Genomic DNA, 21,613 nt, shown 5'->3' on the forward strand with positions numbered 1-21,613 from the left:
AATTTGGAGGCCTGGAGACACCTGTGATACACTTTCCTGACAAGTGTAAAGCAAGGGTCTACCTGTTCTTCCAAGGAAAACAGAGACAGAATATAGACAGCTTAAAAATGAAAGCAAAGTTATGTGGTTTGGGGCACAAAGGGCATGAAGTATTCTCTTTACAAGAGTTTAGATGGCCTTACGTTCGTGTATTATGGTTTGTTCTGAGAATGGGTGTGTATGTGCGTGCATGCCTGTGCACGCACGTGTATACACATGCAGTACATATAGAACACCAGGAGTGGAGGCTCCAAAATCATGGTCTTCACCTCAAATTGGAAAGGAACCTGGCAAAAGTTCAGACTTCCTGAAAATCAAATAGGATAGGGGCTTGAGCCATCTTGGGCTGTGCACTAAAATTTCATGAGAAGTTCTAATGGGTTTCTATGCACCCTTAAAAAACAAATGAGGCAGGTGGAAAGAATTTTGTTTAGTGTGAAAAGCAAGATGCAGCGGGTTTTTGTAGTGGGTCAGCAAGCGTGTAAAAAGTTCAGAAAGGATGGGATAGAATAAACTGGTGAGGCTCAGAATTATAATTTCCTAAGATTATTTTATATTAGTTAGTATGTTAGTTTATATTCCCCCCACTCCCAACCCCACCCCTAAACTGAAGGCCATGCTTCTATACATGTGTGCATGCACTCATGCACACACACATAAAGGCTTATTCATTTATGGAACTGTCAGCCCGGGATCCTGAAGGAAGGTGAGGAAGCTGGGAATCTGAGCTGGGAACAGGCAGGCAGGAAAGGCCGAAAGAGATTCTATGGATTCCAGGGGTTGTAGCCAGTAGCTTCCTCTCTTCCCCTCCACTTCCTTCTCTTCCTCTCCTCTCTTTCTTTCAAAACGAGTGTTTAACGAGCACCTATTATGTGCCAAGCACAGTTCTAGACAGCAGGCACACAACAGGGAGCCCTGAGCAATGAGCACTGGATATTGAACCCAGTGTCCTTGGTCTCTTGCTTGCCTCCCTGTGTTCCTAGATCCTAGGCAAGTAAAGCCATCTGACTCCACTTCACCGTGGGGGCCTCGGTGCGGTCTTGGGATCAGACCCCTTCCCACTGCCCTCTCTAAATGAACACACCATACCAGAGGTACCATGCCTTTCCTTAGCAAAGATTGAGCACTGGCTGTGTGGCAGGCACTGTGCTAGGCACTGGGGACACCTCACTGAACAAAAGAGACCAGAATTTTGCCCTCCCGAGGCTGACATTCTCCCTGGGGGAGACTGACCATATACAGTGATTATAAGGTGGTGTTCCCTACCAGTGTCTCCTGTAGAAAGATCGCTATCCTCACCTTCTAAAACACGTCACCTCACTTTCCAGGAGGACCTCGCTTTCTTGGCCCCCTGAAGCAGTGCTCCCCAGGTCTCTGGCCTCTGTGAGTTTTTAGTTTCCTCACTGGTGAAACAGAGATGGCTGTGGTTAGAACTAACAGAAGACTAGTGGCTCTGGCGTGCGTACAGTCATCAGCGGAGCCTGCTCGAACTGCAGAGTCTGGGGCCCAACCCCAAGAAGTCTCATTCAGTGTGTCTGGCTTGGGCCCAGTGGTCTGCCGCCCTTCCCCTGGGTGATTCTGAGGCAGGTGGTCTTGCCCAGGACCACTCCAGCCCCATGTGGAGAGCACTGCACCAGACGATGTATGTGACAGGCAGGGCACCCTCTATAGGTCAGCCGTGTTGATGTTGCACAGGGAACACTGCTGGAAAAGCTGGAATGACTGGCCTGACGCGCCAGCTCTGGGTGTGATGGAGTGGCCAGGAGAATGCAGTCCTTAGTCTCCTGCTGTGAGGAACCTAATTGACTGATGGTCCTGGTTGCTGCCCTTCTGGATCTAGCCTCGTCTTTGTGCTGAGACTGCCCCCAGCTAGTGGCTGAGCAGGGCAAGTCTGCTAACACAGCTCATTTGCACAAGAGACTTCAGCTTGAGGCTTCCCCACTGCCTTGGCCAGGACATTCCAGGAACTGCATGGTGTTCTGGGGCTTCCTGTGCAATCCTCTTTCCTTCTCCCTGTCCTGCGCAGGTGTCAGCCCTGCAGCAGGGTCTAAAGGGTCTCCCTACTGCCTTCAGCTCCCCTTTTTATTCATCACAGGTCTTATCCCTGATAAATCTCTTGCACATCTAGTCCCATCCTGGCTTATTTTCTCTGAGGACCTGGACCTCTACACCTGGCTTGGTCTCTGATGTCAGAACAGCCTTCAGTAGTGCCCTTCCTGGTGGCAACAGCACCTGATCAGTGACATCATGTGCAGGAGGGGAAGAAAGGGCTGGCCCCTCCAAAATCAGTTTATCCCTGTCTTGGGCAGGCCTGGCACAGCTTGGTGCAGTGGTTGGTGCCGCCTGCTGGCACAGTGGTTCAGAGCATGGCCTCGGGAGCTAGGTTGTCCTGCTTCAAATCCCAGCTCTGCAGGAGCTTGTGCAAGGTACTTAGGCCCTCTATACCCTGAAGCTGTATGTAGATAGTACTCCCCTCACAGAGCTATGGTCCAGAAAGTTCCATACTGCCCTGTTGGTGGGTTCTCTGCCTCACCGCAATGTGCTGCAATTAAGGAGAGCTGGGCAAGTATGGTGCCTCCCCCTTCCCCTGACCCATCTAGAACTAGCGCACTGTGGTTTCTGCCACTCCTTTGGGTGAAGAGGCCATGCGGTATACTGGAAACACCCTGGTTCCAGACCAGCTCTGCCACTTCCAGCAGAAGGGTCTCCATAGGTCATTTTCGTTCTCTATTTCTTTGTTTCTTATCAGTGAATTCAAGACACTGAACGACTCTGCTTAGAGGTTGGACTTCTAGCCCCAAGATTCTATCAAAGGATAGTACTCTCAGAGGCCAACTTCATCTTCTTTCGTTATTTCCGTTAAATGTACACGAAACATATTAATACATTGTTGACTCAGCTCTGTGCTGGGCACTGGGGACTCAAAAATGAAAAGAGAAGGCCTTTGCCCTCAAGCCACTCAGAGTCCTCCTAGGGGGCAAACACGTTCACAGATGACTCCGGGACAATGTGGGTTTGTGATCCCCTAGAGATGAAAGACTTCTGCCTTGGTTTTTACTAACATTTTATAATGGGAAGTGGGAGAGGTGCAGGAAATAGTTTCCTGATGATGTTTGGCTCAGAGAGGAAGGGCAATGTGTTTCAATGTCCCCTGCTTAAAAAAAAAGAAAAGAAAAAAGTGTATTTCATTTCATTGAGAAGAAGAAACAGAAAAACTGGGGAAGTTAGACAAATAGGGAGAGACCTGTTACAGGTCATGAGGCCAGTTAATGATTAGTGAGACCCAAGTGGGCGTTTAGTGTTCAAAACTGTGAGAGCCTGGGTTATGAGATCTCTTTGTCATTAGGGGTCGGCTTCACCCCAGCTCTGAGACTTCCAGCTCAACGATGGCCCCAGACCCCTGGGAGGGCTGCTTCTGGTCATGGGGGCTTCTTCTGTGGCTCAGTGTTGGAAGTACAGGTAAGTCGGGGCTGGGGCCTTGGGTGGGACTTCTTTCGGTCAATAATTCTATTTTTTCAAGCCATCTATTTATGTAGCGCTAACCTTTGGAAGGTCCCCTAAAAGCCCTCTCCTGAGATGTATTTAAAAGAGGGAGAAAAAAACCTTCAATCATAATGGGAATGACAGCACTTTCTTAAGTCACAAAAATTGAACTTCCTCTAGTTGTTTTACTCATTTTTCTAAAATCTGCGTTACTCCTTTTCACCTTGCACAAGCCAGGAAGAGTATAAAAAAATAAAATGTGATTAATTCCAAAACATGATTCATTTTTCCCCTGTAAATATCCATTGTTCCAAGATATATTTAATTTTAAAATTTAAAATTTTCAAACTAACAACAAGTTTGTCATTGAGATTGTTAGAGGTCCTTTCTATTCTTGCCGACCCAGCTCAAGTTCAGGCTTGTCATCCCTCTTGGCAGTACTATGATAACTAGTCCTGTTCACCACAGATAACCAATGACCTTTAGCACAGTTTCCCTCAGGTGCCATTTGCACGGTGCCTTACCCAGTGAAAACCCCACCCACCACTCTCCCTTGCTTAATATAGCAAATCTAAACCCTCTTATGGCGTAGGGCATCTCGGAAGAGTAAAATCCCCTCCTCTGACCAGCAGTGGCATCACCCTTGGAAAGCTCCCTTCCCTCTGCCCCCAACAGCAGACTGCCTTTGTGTCACGTCCACGAGACATTTAATTCTCATTCCTCAGCTTTAGGGTGTGTCATTCTTTATGCCTGTAGTTGCTCACACTACCTTTTTGTTCATTTCTGCTCTTCACCTCTTCCAAGAAGAACTCCATGATTCATACTTCCCTTGCAACACCACAGGCCCCTGCTCACCCCTTCCCTGCATCAACGGTTGGCGTTGAAAAGGTGCTACTTAGCTTCACGTGTGCTTTCTCCTAACGCAATCATTTATTTGAGTGCATGTGTGTGTGTGTGCGTGTGTGTATGTAAAGTAACCATATATCTTGTTTTATGAAGTGGCTGTTTATACACTATATACTAGATCTAAAAGGATTTATATCTTACACATTTTTGATAAATGTGAGAAAAACTGCCCTGCAAAGAAGTTATAACTGTTGATTTGTACATGAGCACGTCTGTTTTCCCACCCTCTCCAACAACACTTTGTATTATCAAATGTTTTTCATATTGTCAATCTCATAGAAAAAATAGTATTACACTGTTGTCTTAATTTTTATTTTGTATTGTGATTTGTGCTTCTGGTGTCTTGTTTAATCAATCTTCTTATAAAAATAATCTTTCATATTTTCTTCTAAACTCTATGGGTTTAGATGAAGATCACCAGGGACAAATCTTGTGGTCATGGGGTATTGTTTTTTCCTACTCCTGTGGGGTATTTTTTAATATGATGTTGAATTTTATTTGCCAACATTTATTCTTATTTTTGTATATATTTATGTTTATTATTTTGTATATTTGTTCATAAAGGAAATTTATGTATCTTTTTTTTCCTTGTATTGCCCTTCTCTGGTCTTGATACTAAGATGATTATAACCACATAAAATAAGTTTCTGTTCTATGAAACCGTTTTATATAAGATAAAGGTTACTTGTAATTTAGAGGTTTGGTGGAGTTCTCAAATAAAACCATCTGGCTCTAGCGTATTTTAGGGCCAGAGAAGACTCTTGATTACCAGTTTGATTTTTTCTTTTTTTGGTGCTAGTAGGTTTATTTGGATTTTTATTTCTTCTTGAGTCAGGTTTCAGGAAATTATATTTTTCATTGCTTTTAAATTTTCCAATGCATTTGTCTGGGAATTTTTAAGAATATCTTTTATACTTAATGTTCTGCAGTTTTACTATCATCTGTCTATTTGTATAGATTTATTTCCTTTTTATCTTGCTCATTACCCTGAGTATAACTTGTGATTAGAGAACTCATATCTTTTTTCAGTTATAGAAAATTCTTAGCAATTACCTTTTCAAAATATTGTTTCTTCTATTCTCTTCCTTTAGAGAACAGCTACTAGTTAAATGTTGGAGCCTCTCCATCTATTGTCTGTACTTTTTAACTGCACTTTCATATTAAAAACTTCTTTTACTTCTTCTGTACTAGACATTACAGCATTGATTCCATTTTTATTTCCATGACTATCTTTTTCATTTCCTTTCTCTAATTAGCTTTTTACTATATATCTTATCATTTATGCCCGTTTTTATTTCATAATTTCTTATGCTCTGTCTTTATTTTTATCCTTGTATATTCTCAGCATACTTATTTTAAAGCTTTGTCAAAGATTTTTAAAACTTTATTTCACCTGGAATGAATTCATCATCCACTTATTGGCTTTATCGACTATCTGTGTAAACATTTGATTACTTTATATATTTGTTTTCAACCTTTTTAAAAAGTAAATTAGTTACTGAAGTACAACATACATACAGAAAGGTACACAGGTTAATGAATTTTCAGAATGATTTCACCTGTGTAACCATCATTCAGATCAAGAAATAAAATGTTACCAGATTCTTAAAACCCATTCCCTGTATCCCATCTTACTCACTACTGCCCCAAAGATAACTCTTATCTTGACTTCTGACACAATAGATGTTTCATTTTAATTTTCAATGAAAAGTTTTGTTTTCAGTCTCTCTCTTCATCTCTCTGTCTCCCCACCCGAGCCCCCATCTTTGCCCTCTCTCCTCCAGAAAGGTGCGTTGTCTCAACTCCTGTGAGTGAGGCCTTGTCTTTCCATCCTGTCTCCCTAAATAAAGCTATAGCCCCAGTAAAAAGTCAACAGCTGTTTTTGTTTGTATGGTTTTTGTTGTTAGCTTCCTTTCCTGAGCTGGGGAGCCCCTCTCCACCGCTGGCTACCACTGGTGGGTCTTCCACACCTGACTTGGAGCACTTTTGGACCCCGTTTACCTCACAAAACTGAATTCTTACAACCACTGTCTTCTCTCAGACCTGGAACCCAACACCATTTTGCAATTCTATTCTTGTTCCTGTTTTGGAGATGTTATTTTTATATTTGAGATTGTCTATGTCTTTTTCTCTCTCTCTTTTGGATATTCATCTGTCACTACTCTTTGGCTAAAGTGGTGCTTGGCGGGATGGGGTATCTGAGCATGATTCACTGTGCCACATTCCATAGTCTTGAATGACGGACAGTTCAATCCTATTGTCTGCAAATATCGGCAACTTTTTCTCCCCCTTTTCAAACCTTATAATTTTTATCCTGTTTTATTGTCTTGTTTTACTAGCTAGGACTAGAACTTCCAGTCCAATATTTAATAGAAGCACTGATAGCAGACATTCTCATTTGTTCCCAGTTCTGAATGGAATGCTTCTAACATTTCACCAATAACTATAATCATTGCTATAGGCTTTGGGTAGGTACCCTTCCTTCCTTATGTTAAGGAGTGTTGGGTATTGAATTTTATCGTGTGTTTTTTCCCTACATCTATTGAGTTGAGCATATGGTATTTTTCTTTAATTTGTTCATATGTGAATTACATTGATACATTTTCTAATGTTAAACCATCTTTTCATTTTTTGGATTAAACCCTGCTTGGCCGTGATGTATACTTGTTATCCTTGAAGGATTTGACATTTTATCTAGGATTTTTATGTCTGTGTGTAATAGTGAAACTGGCCTTTAGTTTTTCCTTTCTCCTTCTTTCCTTGTTCAGTTTTGACATTTTGGCTATTTTCACAGAATGAGTTTGGATTCTTTCTCCCCTTTTCTATTCTCCGGAACAGTATGTGTAAGATAGGAATTGAAGAATTGTTAGAATTTCTCTGTGAAATCTGTCCTGATAGAGGTTTTTGATGAATAGATTTAAAACTACTGTTTCAATTCCTTTATACTACAGTTTTACATTTGATTTTCTGTTTTTTCTTTCTTGACTAAGTTTTAGTAAGCTATAGTTTTCTAGGGGATTATCAATTTTCTAGGAAAATATCTATTTTTTAACTGTTGGATGGGTATAAACATGCTATTTTGCGGTTTAAAAAATCTACTGGGCTTACATCCCCTTTTAATTCTCTATATTGTTTATTTGTGACTTCTCCCTTTTTTTCTTACTCTATTATCAAAAGTACATCTAGTTTTGTTTTTTTTTAAGTACATCTAGTTTATTATTCTTCCCAGAGAACTACCTTTTGGTGTTTATTGTGTGTGGCAGGTTCTATTCTAGGCAGTAGAGTGAACAGAATGGATAAAAATCCCTTCCTTCTTTGAAAGTATCTTCTAATGTGGGGAAATTAATAAACAATACATTTAATAATAAACTGGTAAATAAAAAATCTTCATTAGGTGATGATTGCTATAAAAATAAACAGATCGGGTTAAAGAAAATTGAGAGAACGGAGGTGAGGCACATCGTCAGATTGCAATTTTAAATAGAGGGTTAGGGACTTCCTTGGTGGTCGAGTGGCTAAGATTCCACACTTACAATGCAGGGGGCCTGGGTTCGATCCCTCGTCAGGGAACTAGATCCCACATGCCGCAACTAAGACCCGGAGTAGCCAAATAAATAATAAATATAATAGGGGGTTAGAGGAAATAAGATGACATTTGACAAGCAAAGACTTAAAGGAGGAGAGGGAATTAGTCACATGGATGTCCAGAGAAAGACACTTTGGGCAGAAGGAATGGCTAGTGCAAAGACCCTCAGGTGGGAACCTGTCTAGAGAGAGGAAGAGCTAGGAGGACTGGCTGGAACAGAGGAAGCAATAGTCAGACAGGCAAAGGGCTCCCCAAGGGGATGGTCTAAGATATTTAGGGCTTTCTTCCACTGTTAGGACTTTGGATTTTATTCTGAGTGAAATGCCTTGGTGGCTTTTGCACAGAGATGTGACATGATTTGATTTACTTTTCTACTACTGTGTTGCAAATAGACCGAAGGGGGACAAGAATGAAGGCAGGAAAAGCATTACAGGCTACAGAATTTTGAGAGATGATGGTGGCTTAAACCAAGGTGGTGCCAGTGTAGGTAGTGAGAATGGTTTAATTCTGAATATTGTGTTCTGAGGATTTACTCACCATTGTACGGGGGTGGCAGAAAACAAAATGTCAAAGATTTCTCCAGGAAGGTCGGCCTGAGCAACTGCATGGACTGAGCAGCTACTGATGCTGTTCATATTCATTGTTTTATTTCATTTCAACTACTTCCTTTTTTTTTTTTTTTAAAGATTTAATTTTATTTATTTTTGGCTGCATTGGGTCTTCATTGCTGTGCGCGGGCTTTCTATAGTTGCGGCGAATGGGGGCTACATTTTGTTTTTGTGCACGGGCTTCTCATTGTGGTGGCTTCTCTTGCTGCGGAGCACGGGCTCTAGCCGCGGGGGCTTCAGTAGTTGTGGCTGTTGGGTTCTAGAGAGCAGGCTCAGTAGCTGTGGCGCACGGGCTTAGTTGCTCCATGGCATGTGGGATCTTCCCGGACCAGGGCTCAAACCTGTGTCCCCTGCACTGGCCAGCAGATTTTTTTTTTTTTATCCACTGCGCCACTAGGGAAGTCCCTTAACTATTTCCTTTATATTTCTTTCCCTACATTTTATTTGGTGTTGCTGTATTATTCTTTTTCAGCTTTCTGAGTTATAAGATTAATTTACCTAATCTGTGTCTTTCCCCATTTTCCCCTGATATTTACATTTATGGTTATAGATATCAGCCTAGTACTGTTTTAGCTACTTTAACTCAAGTTTTGATATTGTATTGGTTTTATTGTTATTTCGTTTTTAATATTATCTAGTCTCCATTGTGATTATTCTTTAACTCATTCATTACTTAAAAGGGAATTTTAAAACCTCCAAATGTGTCTTTAAATAACTTTTGTTACTGATTTCTAATTTTATTACATCTTATTTAGATAACGTTGTCTGGAATATATTGATTCTGCAATGCTTGTTGGGCCTTGCTCTGTGACATACTATGCTTATTTAAAAGGACTCTTAATTCTCTGTCTGACGGATGCAAACTTCCCTACATGACCAATAGAGCAAATGTATTCATGTATGTGGTTCAAGTCTCATGCTCAAGCAGAGTCCTTTCACCTTTTCTTCGAAGAGTTGGGGGAAGGCAGATGAAGTAGTCGTCAGGCATCGTTCTCTCTTGTGTTCCATGGGGGCTCAAGTTGCCACAGGCTGAGGAGCCTGGGGGCCTGCACAGTCATAGTGGGCTTCATCGCTGGGGTGTCCAAGACCTGGCTGCTCAGAAGGGAGATACAAGGGGCCTCAGGGACCAGGTCTGGGGCTTAGCTGCAGAGGTGAGGAAACCGCTGTCAGCACTCTCTAAGGGTGTGGTTCCCTCAATCTGCTCACAGTTCCACGGCCCAGCACACCCCAGATCCACTTGCTTGTTGTACATGTGCTCCCCCGTTACCTCTGAAGGCAGATAACCATTCCAGAAAGCTGAAATAGCTGTCCTCCCCGTGAAGAGCCCTGCACAAAGCAGCCTGCGCCCTGGACCTGTCCTGATTCTGCAGGTAGTTCTGTCCCATGGCAGGAATGTGAGGTAGCTGCTAACAGCACCAGGACTTCGGGGCTGGGGGGCCAGTGCGACAGTGTGTGCCCTGCTGACCCAGCCGGTCTCTTTCTGTAAGACCAACTGGGTGTCAGGTGCTCCCCCCTCTTTATCACAGGCGTGAGGGTGGGTTGTTGGGTATTGAAGATAGGCCAGATTTTTAGCTCCCTGGGAAGCAGGAGTTTCATGCTGCTGTTTCAGTTCAGTATTGTAGAAGGCCTTTCAGTGACCTTGACCATAAAATATCCCGTTTAAACGTACCTGTTGGAAGGCACTGTAGAATACATACAGCTCATTAAGGGTCCTCTCTACTATCTGGCTGGGCAGCCATGTGCTGGGCGCTGGAAGGCTCTGGAGTGGCTCTGGACTGCTCATAAGGGAAAGAAGTGATGAGGCTGGAGGGGGCAGTTTGAAACCCTCTGGAATGGGGTGCTCAGACCAGAATGAGCCTAGTCCCCAGGGCAACTGCTCATTTCATAGCCCAGAAAACTGTATTATTTAGCTAGGACTGCTGTAACAAAATGCCTGGGAGGCTTAAACAACAGAAGTTTATCATCTCCCAGTTCTGGGGGCTGGAAGTCTGAGATTAAGGTGGCAGTAGGGTTTGTTCCTTCTGAGGGCTGTGAGTGAAGGAGCCATTCCAGGCCCCTCTCTTTGGCTTGTAGATGGCTGTCTACTCCATGTGTCTTCACATCATCTTTCTTCTCTGTGACCAAATTGCCTCTTCTTATTAGAACACCAGTCATATTGAATAAGGGTCCACCCTAAAGGCTTCATTTCAATGTAATTACCTCTGTAGGGACCCTATCTCCAAATATAGTCACATTCTGAGGTATCAGGGGTTAGGACTTCAACACATGAATTTATGCAGGTGTCGGGGGATAGCCCATGACAATATCCATTTCACCATGGCCTTTAATCTTCTCTAGCTGAGCAATATTCATATTCTTCTCTGGTATTTTATACATGAAAAATATACACAGATTTTGGTTACAGAAGTGATGCCTTTAATAAATGAGTTTGATTATTACACTTGCTGGTTTATGATGAATGCCTATAAGCCCTTGTTTCTCTCTTCCTTTCAAGAACACCTTTTTTCCTTTTAAGAACAGATGACCTCACCTTGGATGTTTCTTGGGTTTTTATTTGTTTGTTTGTTTTTTCCTCTAGGAGATGCACCTCCTACCCCACAGACAAAGTGCACTGACTTCCAGAATGCTAATCTTCTCCAAGGCACCAATCTCAAAGCCCACTTTCTCCTCTTCACCCCTTCTGATCCTCTCTGTGGGCAACTCGTGGAAGAAAGTAGTGACATCCGGAACTTGGGGTTCAATGTCACTCTAGGAACCAAGCTAGTTATCCATGGATTCAGGTGGGAGCCAACCAACCAATAGGATCACCTCAGCTAAGAGCTAGAAAGTGACCATGATGCCATAGGAAGTTAGTGGGGAGCAAAAGGAGAAATGGATTTACTGCCTGTCACAGGTCCCATTGCTCACCTCCTGCTGACTTTGAAGATGTCTCATAGCAGCCTGAACACACATCGTGTTGTTCTTTCTTGTTGGTCACATATGTTACTCCTCTGCTAACTGTAAATATGTGTGACCCTGGACACACTCTCCAACTGTAAATATGTGTGACCCTGGGCAAGTCACTTTAGCACACGGAGCCTTGGTTTCCATATCTGAATAAAAGGGAAGTTGTAGAGATGGTCTCAGTGATCCTTTCCTCCCTGAAGTGTGGGTTGCATGATTCATCTCAGGGGTAACATCGTGGTGTTTTTATCCAGGGTTTTTTAGGGTTTTTTTGCGGTACATGGGCCTCTCACTGTTGTGGCCTCTCCCATTGCGGAGCACAGGCTCCAGACGCACAGGCTCAGCGGCCATGGTTCACGGTCCCAGCCGCTCCGCGGCATGTGGGATCTTCCTGGACCGGGGCACGAACCCGTGTCCCCTGCATCAGCAGGCGGACTCTCAACCACTGCACTCCAGGGAAGCCCTTATCCAGGGTTTTATCTCCTCTTCTTCTCTTCTTCCTGGGTTTCATGACCTAAGAAACTTCCACTTCCATCACTCCCAGAGGTTAGCGTTTCCCAGGTGCTACACACTTCTTCAACTTCTTTGAGGCCCTGCAGGCCAAATTTTGTTGTAATGCATAGTCTCTGAGTCCCAATTTAATCACCACCCTTCCTTCCAACATCTTCTCCCCAAAGCCCACTGAGAATGCCGGAAACAGAAAAAAGTTGGTGAGAGGAGAGAGGGAGAGAACGTGGTGAAAGAGTAGCACTATGGAGCAGCTGGAGTTGGGGGCCCTGATGAAGAGGTGGACAGCGGGGCACTGCACAAAGGGTCACCATTTCCTCATCTCTGGGTTCTCTCTGCCTCTCCAGTCCCTCACTCCAGGTCCCAGCCACATCCTCCCTCAGGCATCCCTTCTCTCTCTTGTGCCGAAGTCTCTTCTCCGGCAAATCTTGCATTCAGCCACTACCCAAGGCTGAGTGTGTGCCCTCAACCCAGAGATAGCTAGTGGAGCTGAAGAGCTCAGCAGCCTCACTATGCTGCCCGCTCCCAGATGCCCCAAAGCCACGTTCCCTGGCATACACCCAGTCTGGGCTCCCCTGTCCATGCAAGCAAGCTCTGGGCCATTGAGAAAACTTCTTCCCCATTCCCAATCTCTTCGGAGAGCTCTCTGAAATTTTTCCTATTCTTCTTTTCCTAGAAAAGTCCTATTATACTCTAAGTTCCAGAAGGATAAGGAATATATCTTCTTTTTCTTTATTTCTCACAAAGCACCTAGCATACTGCCTGGCCCATTTGTTGAATGAAGGAAAGGGTGAATGAATGAATGAGTAAATGAAAACATCCTCAAGGAAAGTGCCTATACTATAGAATGAGAATTAAGATTGCAAATCTTAACTCTAATACACAAAGCTATCTTTTCTTTCCCATGAGTAACACAAGCAGGGTCAGTGCAGTGGTTTGTGTGATCTATGCATTACACAGAGGTACCTGACTGAGGGCCAGGGGCTGAACTCTGACCTGAGCTCTAAGCCCTGGCCTCAGGCTACATCCACCTGGAACAAAGGTACTCTTATAATTTACACACAGGCTCCACATGTGCAGTCAGGAGCCCTGCTAACTTTGAGATTATGTCCTCCTTATGCTCAAAATGTTGTAGGATTTAGTGCCCATAGCCCCCACCCCCCCACCCCCACCCCCAACCCCCACCCCACCCCCAACCCCCCACCCCCACCCCCCCACCCTCCCCAACCCCCCACCCCATCCCCCCACCCCCACCCCCCCACCCCATCCCCCCACCCCCACCCCCCCACCCCACCCCCCCACCCCCCACCCCACCCCCCACCCTCCTCACCCCCCCACCCCCACCCCCCCACCCTCCCCACCCCCCCTACCCCCCACCCCCCACCCCTTACTTGTGACTTTCTCTGGGTTTGTTCTATTTGTAGAAATGTCATTGTAATTTCCATGACAATGGATGCTGGCTGGGAAGATAATTTTCCTATCTTTTCTTGGCCCCCCATCTAGGGCTTTAGGAACAAAGCCTTCCTGGATTGACAAATTCATCAGTGCCCTTCTGCAGGCAGCAGATGCTAACGTGATCGCTGTGGACTGGGTTTATGGCTCTACAGGTGTCTACTTCTCAGCCGTGGAAAATGTGGTTAAGCTGGGACTCGAGATCTCCCGTTTCCTCAGTAAACTCCTGGTAGGTGTAGAAGAGCTTAGGGTGAGTTCTGGCTGCTAACGGGGGAGCAAGGGGTCAGAAAGAAGGAAGTGACATGTGAGAAGGAGCTTTAGGTGGAAGCAGAGCCACCCAGTAGTCTGTGGGTCTTCGGTTCAAATCTCAACCTAGCCGCTTGCAGTGCTGAACTTGGGCAGGTTTTTGAACCTCTCTGAGCCTCCCGCTTGCTCCTCTGTAAAACATGCCACTGCATGTTACATCAGAGGTGCCAATGGCTGACTCTTCTAGGTCCTCAAGAGGAAATGGCCATGGTCATGCCTCACATACTTTGGACACCAAAGGGAAAGTGAGTGGGTTGTCAAGGTGGGGAGCCCAGGGAGAGGGCAAGTGATTAACAGGGTGAGATTCTGCACTTTTTCCCAAAGCACGTGTGGCTGGTGTGTCATGCCCAAGACCTTCTGCTTCTGATGCCTCAGGGCAAAGTGTTATCCTTGTAAGGCCAGGGGCTGCTGTGACACAAATGTAACTCACTGTAAATGCCCGTTCTAGGTGCTGGGTGTGTCAGAGTCCTCAATCCACATCATTGGTGTCAGCCTGGGGGCCCATGTGGGGGGCATGGTAGGACATTTCTACAAAGGCCAGCTGGGACAGATCACAGGTAACATTCTTCCCTGCCCATCCTCTCAGGTTGAGAGAGAGAGAGAGAGAGAGAGAGAGATCATGACCTGGAAGAGCCTTTGCTAAGGCAGGCAGAGGGAAGTGTTGGGCCTTTGTTCTTATGATCAAGTCATCGATCACCACTGAAATTTACTTATTGTGGCCCTTTTGGATAAAATGGTATTGTGTTGTTATTGCATGATCTCTAATGTCAGTGTTAGAGGCCATGTATTTCTTTCTGAGCCTCAGTTTCTACAACTGTAAAATGGGTTGTAGCAGCTCATATATCCTTGGCCCACTATGGAAATCACCTGTAGACAGTTTTGCTAAATACTTGCAAAGTGCTGAGAACTTTATGCTTCAGGAGCTACCCTCAATCAATAAGGGACCAGAGCTGTGTGGTAAATACCCTGGCTTCCTGGCACTTCATTGAGACAATTCTGAGTCATGTTCTACAGAATCCTTCAGAGGGACCCCAGTGGGATGAGACCCAAAGAGATAATCTATTCATTAAAATTTTCTTTCGTTCTCTGACTCATTTTTCCACTCCCTCACTACGCTTTCTGTGATTTTCTCCCAAATAAGCTACTTGCACTTTAAATCCTTGTCTCACAGTCTGCTTTTTGGGAGGAAGAGGAAAAGGGATCCAAGCTAAGGCCTGGGGAGAGTAATATTTACTTTGCTCTGTTGTTGTAAGGACTAGAAAGTGTGGAAGTGCCCAGCACAAGGCCTGGCACATAGTAACTACTCAAAATATTATAGCCGTTGTTATTACTACCTGAGGATTAATATTACTGACATTAATCCTTGCCAAATGGTTGGTGTTAGCAAGCACATTTCAGAGCCAGAGAAACTGGGTCATTGAGAGGTTAGAGACAACAGAGTAGAGCTTCCTGGGAAAGGTGGTCCTGAGCTAGTTCTCTCGCCCTTGGGTCCTTGTTGGGGGACTCTGATCTGAACCGGAAGGGTTGCCCATGTAGATGTGCAGTGGGTCCATGGGGCTTCCTGTGGCTGACATGTCTGTCCTTGTAGGCCTGGACCCTGCTGGACCGGAGTACACAAGAGCCAGCCTGGAGGAGCGCCTGGACCCTGGGGACGCCCTCTTTGTGGAAGCCATCCACACAGACACGGACAGTGAGCTGGGGTGGGGGAATGAGCACAGGGCAGAGGCCAGGAGGCTGGTATTTATCTGTGTGGTCCTGGGAGGAGACCCTTCCCCTCTAAGCTTCTGTTGCAGTGAGGAGTTTACTAGCATGATCTTGAAAGTCTCTTCCAGCTCTGTCATTCTCTGAAGACTGAGATGAATGATTTTATTTTTAGCCAGCAGCAGAAAGGAGGATTCTCATTTGTGGACCAAAACTGTTTGGTCATGAGTCTCACTCTGATTCAACACTAAGCTTTGTCTGAAGTAGTACTCAGAGGGCACTTCTGCCTGGGAAAGTCTTTCTGCTTTTTCAGGGTGAACATGCCTGGCCCCAGGAAGTTGGGGCATTCCACTCCTGGGGCAGGTACTCAGACCTATCAGGACTTCCCTCCTCCCCAGAGGATAAGGCCAGCCCTCAGTCTAGTGAAGAATGAGAATTGCCCCCTCCAGTAATGAGTGGCACAGTCAAGAACCCCCAGCTCTGAATCCATCGTGACCAAATTAAGCTCTTCTGACCAGCGGGCACTCCTCCTCATTTCTACTCGACGTCAAACACCCACAGAGTCTGGTGCCAGGCCCCATGCTCAGTGTGTTGGATACAAGAAGAAATTACATTTGTCTCTGACCAGAAGAGTTTGCTGTTCAGCTGAGAGATGGCCATGTCTCATTCCATTTGGCTAGAAGCCTTCTTTTAGCATTCAGGACTCACGGATTCAGGATTCTGGAAGAAACTCATGCAATCATATTATTCAACCCTCTTTCCCACCTCCATTTCACAGATAGGAAACCAAAGCCCATAGCCCTCTGCTTAGCTATTAAGTTAATTAAACATGTCAATTAACAAGGTTAACGCCTTATATTCCTAAATTTGCTAAATAGGTGACTCATTGGTCCCTGTTTACCTGTGCTAGGCCTCTCAGTCCCCTTCAAAGTTGGAGCCACTTCCTAATGTGATTTTAAAAAAAAAAAGGCATTCCATTTGTTCAGTCGGTCTTTATGATCTATGTAGCAGGCACTGAGAATACTACAATGCACAAGGCACCAAATAAGATCCCTGCCCACATGGAACTTACAAGCCAGTCGGCAAGCATTCGTTCACTAATTTGTTCAATAAATAAGTATTTGGCACTAACGTGTGCCAGGTACTGCGCTGGTGTTGGGGATACAGCAGGAAAAAAGACGGGTAAAGGCCCTGCCGTGGTGGAGCTTACACACAAGCGAGGAGTCAGTTCCACCCTGTGATTATGATATATGGGAGAAGTGTGACTCAGCGGCAGGTTCAGGGTCTACTTCAAATAGGATTATTGAGGGAAATCTGGCCAAGGAGGTGATATTTGAGGTGAGACTTTGTGGATGAGAATGAGCCAGCACTGGAAAGAATGGGGAGAAGAACACTCTAGGGGTAGAGGACAGCCAAAATGAAAGCCTTGTGGGTGGAGACAGGCAGAAGAGCCACGTGGTTAGAGCGTAGTGAGTGATGTGCTGAGAAAAGGGAGCACGACCAGGCTGGACATGGCGAGGAGTTTAAATTTTATTCTATGATCAGTGAGGAGAGGGCGGCGATTTGGATTTCCTTAAAAGAATACTCTGGCTGCTGGGCAGAGAATGGACTGCCAGTGGGCAGTAAGGGAAGGCTCACTGGAGGGTGTTTGCAGTGCTGGCCTGGGTGAGGGGGACAATAGTGGCATGGGCGAAGGTGGTGGCAGTAGAGATGGAGAGAAGTAGAAAGACTCAAAATATATTTTGGAGGTAGAGCTGACCCGACAGATGATGGGAGAGGATGAATTCTAGGTCATCACTTAACCCCTGGATAGATGACGTTAAGCACGTAATACACGCTCAGTTGCTTACAACTGTGATAGATAATATGAACAAGAAAATCAGGGTCTTTGGCAGCTGAACCTGACCAAGTCTGAGGGGTCAGGTACAGTCACAATGATGAGATGCAGGCTACAGCCTCTCAAACTCATCTCTTTGTAGCCAGATTATATTTCTGCTCAGTCATGAAAGCACAAAAATATGTGGGAGACTGGAAATGTGGTCCCCCACACACATATCTGAACTATCACTTGTAGCAAAATAGAAACTATTCAACAAGGAAATTTACCGAACTTATTATAACATTTACTGATTCATAAAAACTTATATTAAGAGATATTTTTCTTGATTTTATTAGGCAAATATGAGTATCTTCTTATAAATTTATTCTTAGCTTCCTTTCAGCACGGCAAAACCTGTTTAGAAAACCATCTGAGGGCTAGTTCTGTAGTCTCCCAGCACTTAGGAATGAAGTGGGCACCCATTCAGCACAGAGAGGGGGTGGGCCCCCAAGGTCAGACCTCAGGCTCTGCGGCCGGTGGACCTTGCTATGGGACCTGGAAAATAGGCCCCTGCAGTAAGAGGGTAACGGGGTTCTGCCTCCTTGCAGATTTGGGTATTCGGATTCCTGTTGGACATGTGGACTACTACGTCAACGGAGGCCAAGACCAACCCGGCTGTCCCACCTCCATTTCTGCAGGTCAGAAAGCCAGAGAGAGTTGATGTGTGGCTGCCCCAGAGACTGGAATTTACCAACAGGCTTTGTGTTGAGTCAGCCAGTATGGGCCATAGGGGGTCTTCCTTACAGTATCCTTTGCTGTGTCCCATCAAGCTTACTCAGCACTTATTAAATGGATGTCTTTGGAGCCCAGGTATTCTAGGGGAGGAGTGCCTGAAATTAAAAGCCTGCTCCATATTTAGGCTCCCTCCCCCCTTCTTAGGCCCTGCTGTGATCCAACGTCACTCAAGCCAATAACTTCTCTTCTTCCCGGGCCCCACTTTGTGGCAGAGTCCACAGTGGCTATATCCTCTGCAGAGCCTCGCTGTGGCAGAAACAGACTGATGTGCCCAAAGCTGCTAGCTGAAGGGTCAATTCAGTGCATGACCATTTCCCCAAACTAACTAAATTCAAGTTCTCTAAAATTGCTTTCAATATAATCTTCTTGAATACATTCAGTGAATATGCATTTCTTCTCTTCTAAATTTATTCTTCTGGAATGTTCTTTTTGGATATATTAATTGAATATATTCTTAGCATAATTTTAAATTTATCAAAAGCTAAGCGTTGGGGCTTCCCTGGTGGCACAGTGGTTGAGAGTCCGCCTGCCGATGCAGGGGACACGGCTTCGTGCCCCGGTCCGGGAAGATCCCACATGCCGTGGAGCGGCTGGGTCCGTGAGCCATGGCCACTGAGCCTGCACGCCTGGAGCCTGTGCTCTGCTATGGGAGAGGCCACAGCAGTGAGAGGCCCGCGTACCGCAAAAAAAAAAAAAAAAAAAAAAAAAAAAAAGCAGCTAAGCGTTAAGGATTGTGTAGTCTTCTTATATTCTTATGAATATAGCCAACCTATCAACATTTCATATGGGAATTTTATTTTGATTTTTGATTACTATGTTTTTAACCTTTTCCTGCTTTACCAAAATTTTAACATTTTAAGGATTCTTTTGACAACTGTGTTGAGTAACCACTAATCCAAACTTACCAACTTTACTGATTTTCCAAAAACATGTTTCTTTTAACAATTCATAAAATTTTTCAGCAATTCTGATCAGATGGGATGGTTTGATTTTAATGGCTTTTGAAAATTTCTTTGGCATTTAAATTGGCCACTTCTTTTTTTCTTCATAACACAATCTGAGAAGGGTTTAGTTTGTGGCTCCCAGCTCCCTCTTGTAGCTAGAAGGAGGTTGACCATAGACAGTGTTCCAACTCTGGGGGAAAGGAAAGTCAGCAAGCAGCTCAGACTTGGTTCTGGTCCCAGAGAGGGGGTCCCAAGGTGAAAGAAGAGTCTGAAGACCCTAAACCCTGGAGTTATGGCTCATTATAGACCTCTTAGCCCCAGCAAATTCATTCAGTGTGAATTATTACAAATTTTAAAATAGTCAACAAAAGGGGGAAAGTGGGGGTGGGTGGTGGTGGTGGTGGTGTGATGAACTGGGAGATTGGGATTGACATATATACACTAATATGTATAAAATAGATAACTAATAAGAACCTGCTGTATAAAAATAAAATAAAATAAAATTCAATAAAATAAAATAGTCAACAACAACAATAACCAGAAAACCAAGTGTTTGTTATATTGGGACATTTGGCAAATTCAGTGTATCAGTCACTTGGTGAGGTGAACCTCAACACACTGGCTTTCTTTTTTTTTTTTAGGTTGGTTCCAATTTTTATTATTGTTGTTAATAATAATACAATGAATGTGCTTATACACCAAGCTTTCCCCTTTCTTTTTCTTTTTAACATCTTTATTGGAGTATAATTGCTTTACAATATTGTGTTAGTTTCTGCTATATGACAAAGTGAATCACCTATATGTATACATATATCCCCATATCCCCTCCTTCTTGCATCTAACTCCCACCGTCCCTATCCCACCCCTCCAGGTGGTCAAAAAGCACCGAGCTGATCTCCCTGTGCGATGTAGCTACTTCCCACTAGCTATCTATTTTACATTTGGTAGTGTGTATATGTCCATGCCACTCTCTCACTTCGTCCAGGCTTACCCTTTCCCCTCCCCATGTCCTCAAGTCCATTCTCAACGTCTGTGTCTTTATTCCTGTCCTGCCCCTAGGTTCATTAGAACCTTTTTTTTTTTTAGAGTCCATATATATATGTTAGCATATGATATTTGTTTTTCTCTTTCTGACTTACTTCACTCTGTATGACAGACTCCAGATCCATCCACCTCACTACAAATAACTCAATTTTTGTTTCTTTTAATGGCTGAGTAATATTCCATTGTATATATGTGCCACATCTTCTTTATCCATTCATCTGTCGATGGACAAGTAGGTTGCTTCCATGTCCTGGCTATTGTAAATAGAGCTGCAATGAACATTGTGGTACACGATTCTTTTTGAATTATGGTTTGCTCAGGGTATATGCCCAGTAGTGGACTGCTGGGTCATATGGTAGTTCTACTTTTAGTTTTTTAAGGAACCTCCATACTGTTCTCCACAGTGGCTGTATCAATTTACATTCCCACCAGAAGTGCAAGAGGGTTCTCTTTTCTCCACACCCTCTCCAACATTTATTGTTTGTAGGTTTTTTGATAATGGCCATTCTGACCAGTGTGAGGTGATACCTCATTGTAGTTTTGATTTGCATTTCTCTAATGATTAGTGATGTTGAGCATCCTTTCATGTGTTTCTTGGCAATCTGTATATCTACTTTGGAGAAATATCTACTTAGGTCTTCTGCCCATTTTTGGACTGGGTTTTTTGTTTTTTTGATATTGAGCTGCATGAGCTGCTTGTATATTTTGGAGATTAATCCTTTGTCAGTCGCTTTGTTTGTAAATATTTTCTCCCATTCTGAGGGTTCTCTTTTCATCTTGTTTATGGTTTCCTTTGCTGTGCAAAAGCTTTTGTTTCATTAGGTCCCATTTGTTTATATTTCCATTTCTCTAGGAGATGGATCAAAAAGGATCTTGCTGTGATTTATGTCATAGAGTGTTCTGCCTGTGTTTTCCCCAAAGAGTTTTATAGTGTCTGCCCTTATATTTAGGTCTTTAATCCATTTTTGAGTTTATTTTTGAGTATGGTGTTAGGGAGTGTTCTAATTTCATTCTTTTACATGTAGCTGTCCAGTTTTCCCAGCACCACTTATTGAAGAGGCTGTCTTTTCTCCATTGTATACTCTTGCCTCCTTTATCAAAAACAAGGTGACCATATGTGTGTGGGTTTATCTCTGGGCTTTCTATCCTGTACCATTGATCTATATTTCTGTTTTTGTGCCACTACCATACTGTCTTGATTACTGTAGCTTTGTAGTATAGTCTGAAGTCAGGGAGCCTGATTCCTCCAGCTCCATTTTTCTTTCTCAAGTTTGCTTTGGCTATTCAGGGTCTTTTGTGTTTCCATACAAATTGTGAAATTTTTTGTTCTAGTTCTGTGTAAAATGCCATTGATAGTTGGATAGGGATTGCTTTGAATCTGTAGATTGCTTTGGGAAGTATAGTCATTTACACAATGTTGATTCTTCCAATCCAAGAACATGGTATATCTCCCATCTGTTTGTATCGTCTTTAATTTCTT

The 21,613-nt window shown here is 44.0% G+C and overlaps 1 protein-coding gene across 3 annotated transcripts in view; it reads left to right on the plus strand.

The window, feature by feature from the left end:
• Positions 1-21,613, plus strand: part of PLA1A (phospholipase A1 member A) — a 38,963-nt gene that overhangs the window by 1,830 nt on the left and 15,520 nt on the right. For 2 of the 3 annotated variants that reach the window (XM_089910575.1, XM_089910573.1), the window contains exons 2-7: positions 3,386-3,498; positions 11,201-11,402; positions 13,576-13,753; positions 14,279-14,387; positions 15,419-15,520; positions 17,959-18,048. In XM_089910575.1, the coding sequence (XP_089766701.1) occupies positions 3,426-3,498; positions 11,201-11,402; positions 13,576-13,753; positions 14,279-14,387; positions 15,419-15,520; positions 17,959-18,048 (754 nt within the window). In that variant the 5' untranslated portion in view covers positions 3,386-3,425. The remainder of the gene's footprint in view (positions 1-3,385; positions 3,499-11,200; positions 11,403-13,575; positions 13,754-14,278; positions 14,388-15,418; positions 15,521-17,958; positions 18,049-21,613) is intronic. The other variant, XM_089910574.1, reaches the window with a different exon arrangement.

The sequence above is a fragment of the Delphinapterus leucas genome, chromosome 4 (genome assembly GCF_059928025.1).
Source record: "Delphinapterus leucas isolate spDelLeu-1000000601 "Yukka" chromosome 4, BTC_Dleu_Yukka2, whole genome shotgun sequence".
Lineage (NCBI taxonomy): Eukaryota > Metazoa > Chordata > Mammalia > Artiodactyla > Monodontidae > Delphinapterus > Delphinapterus leucas.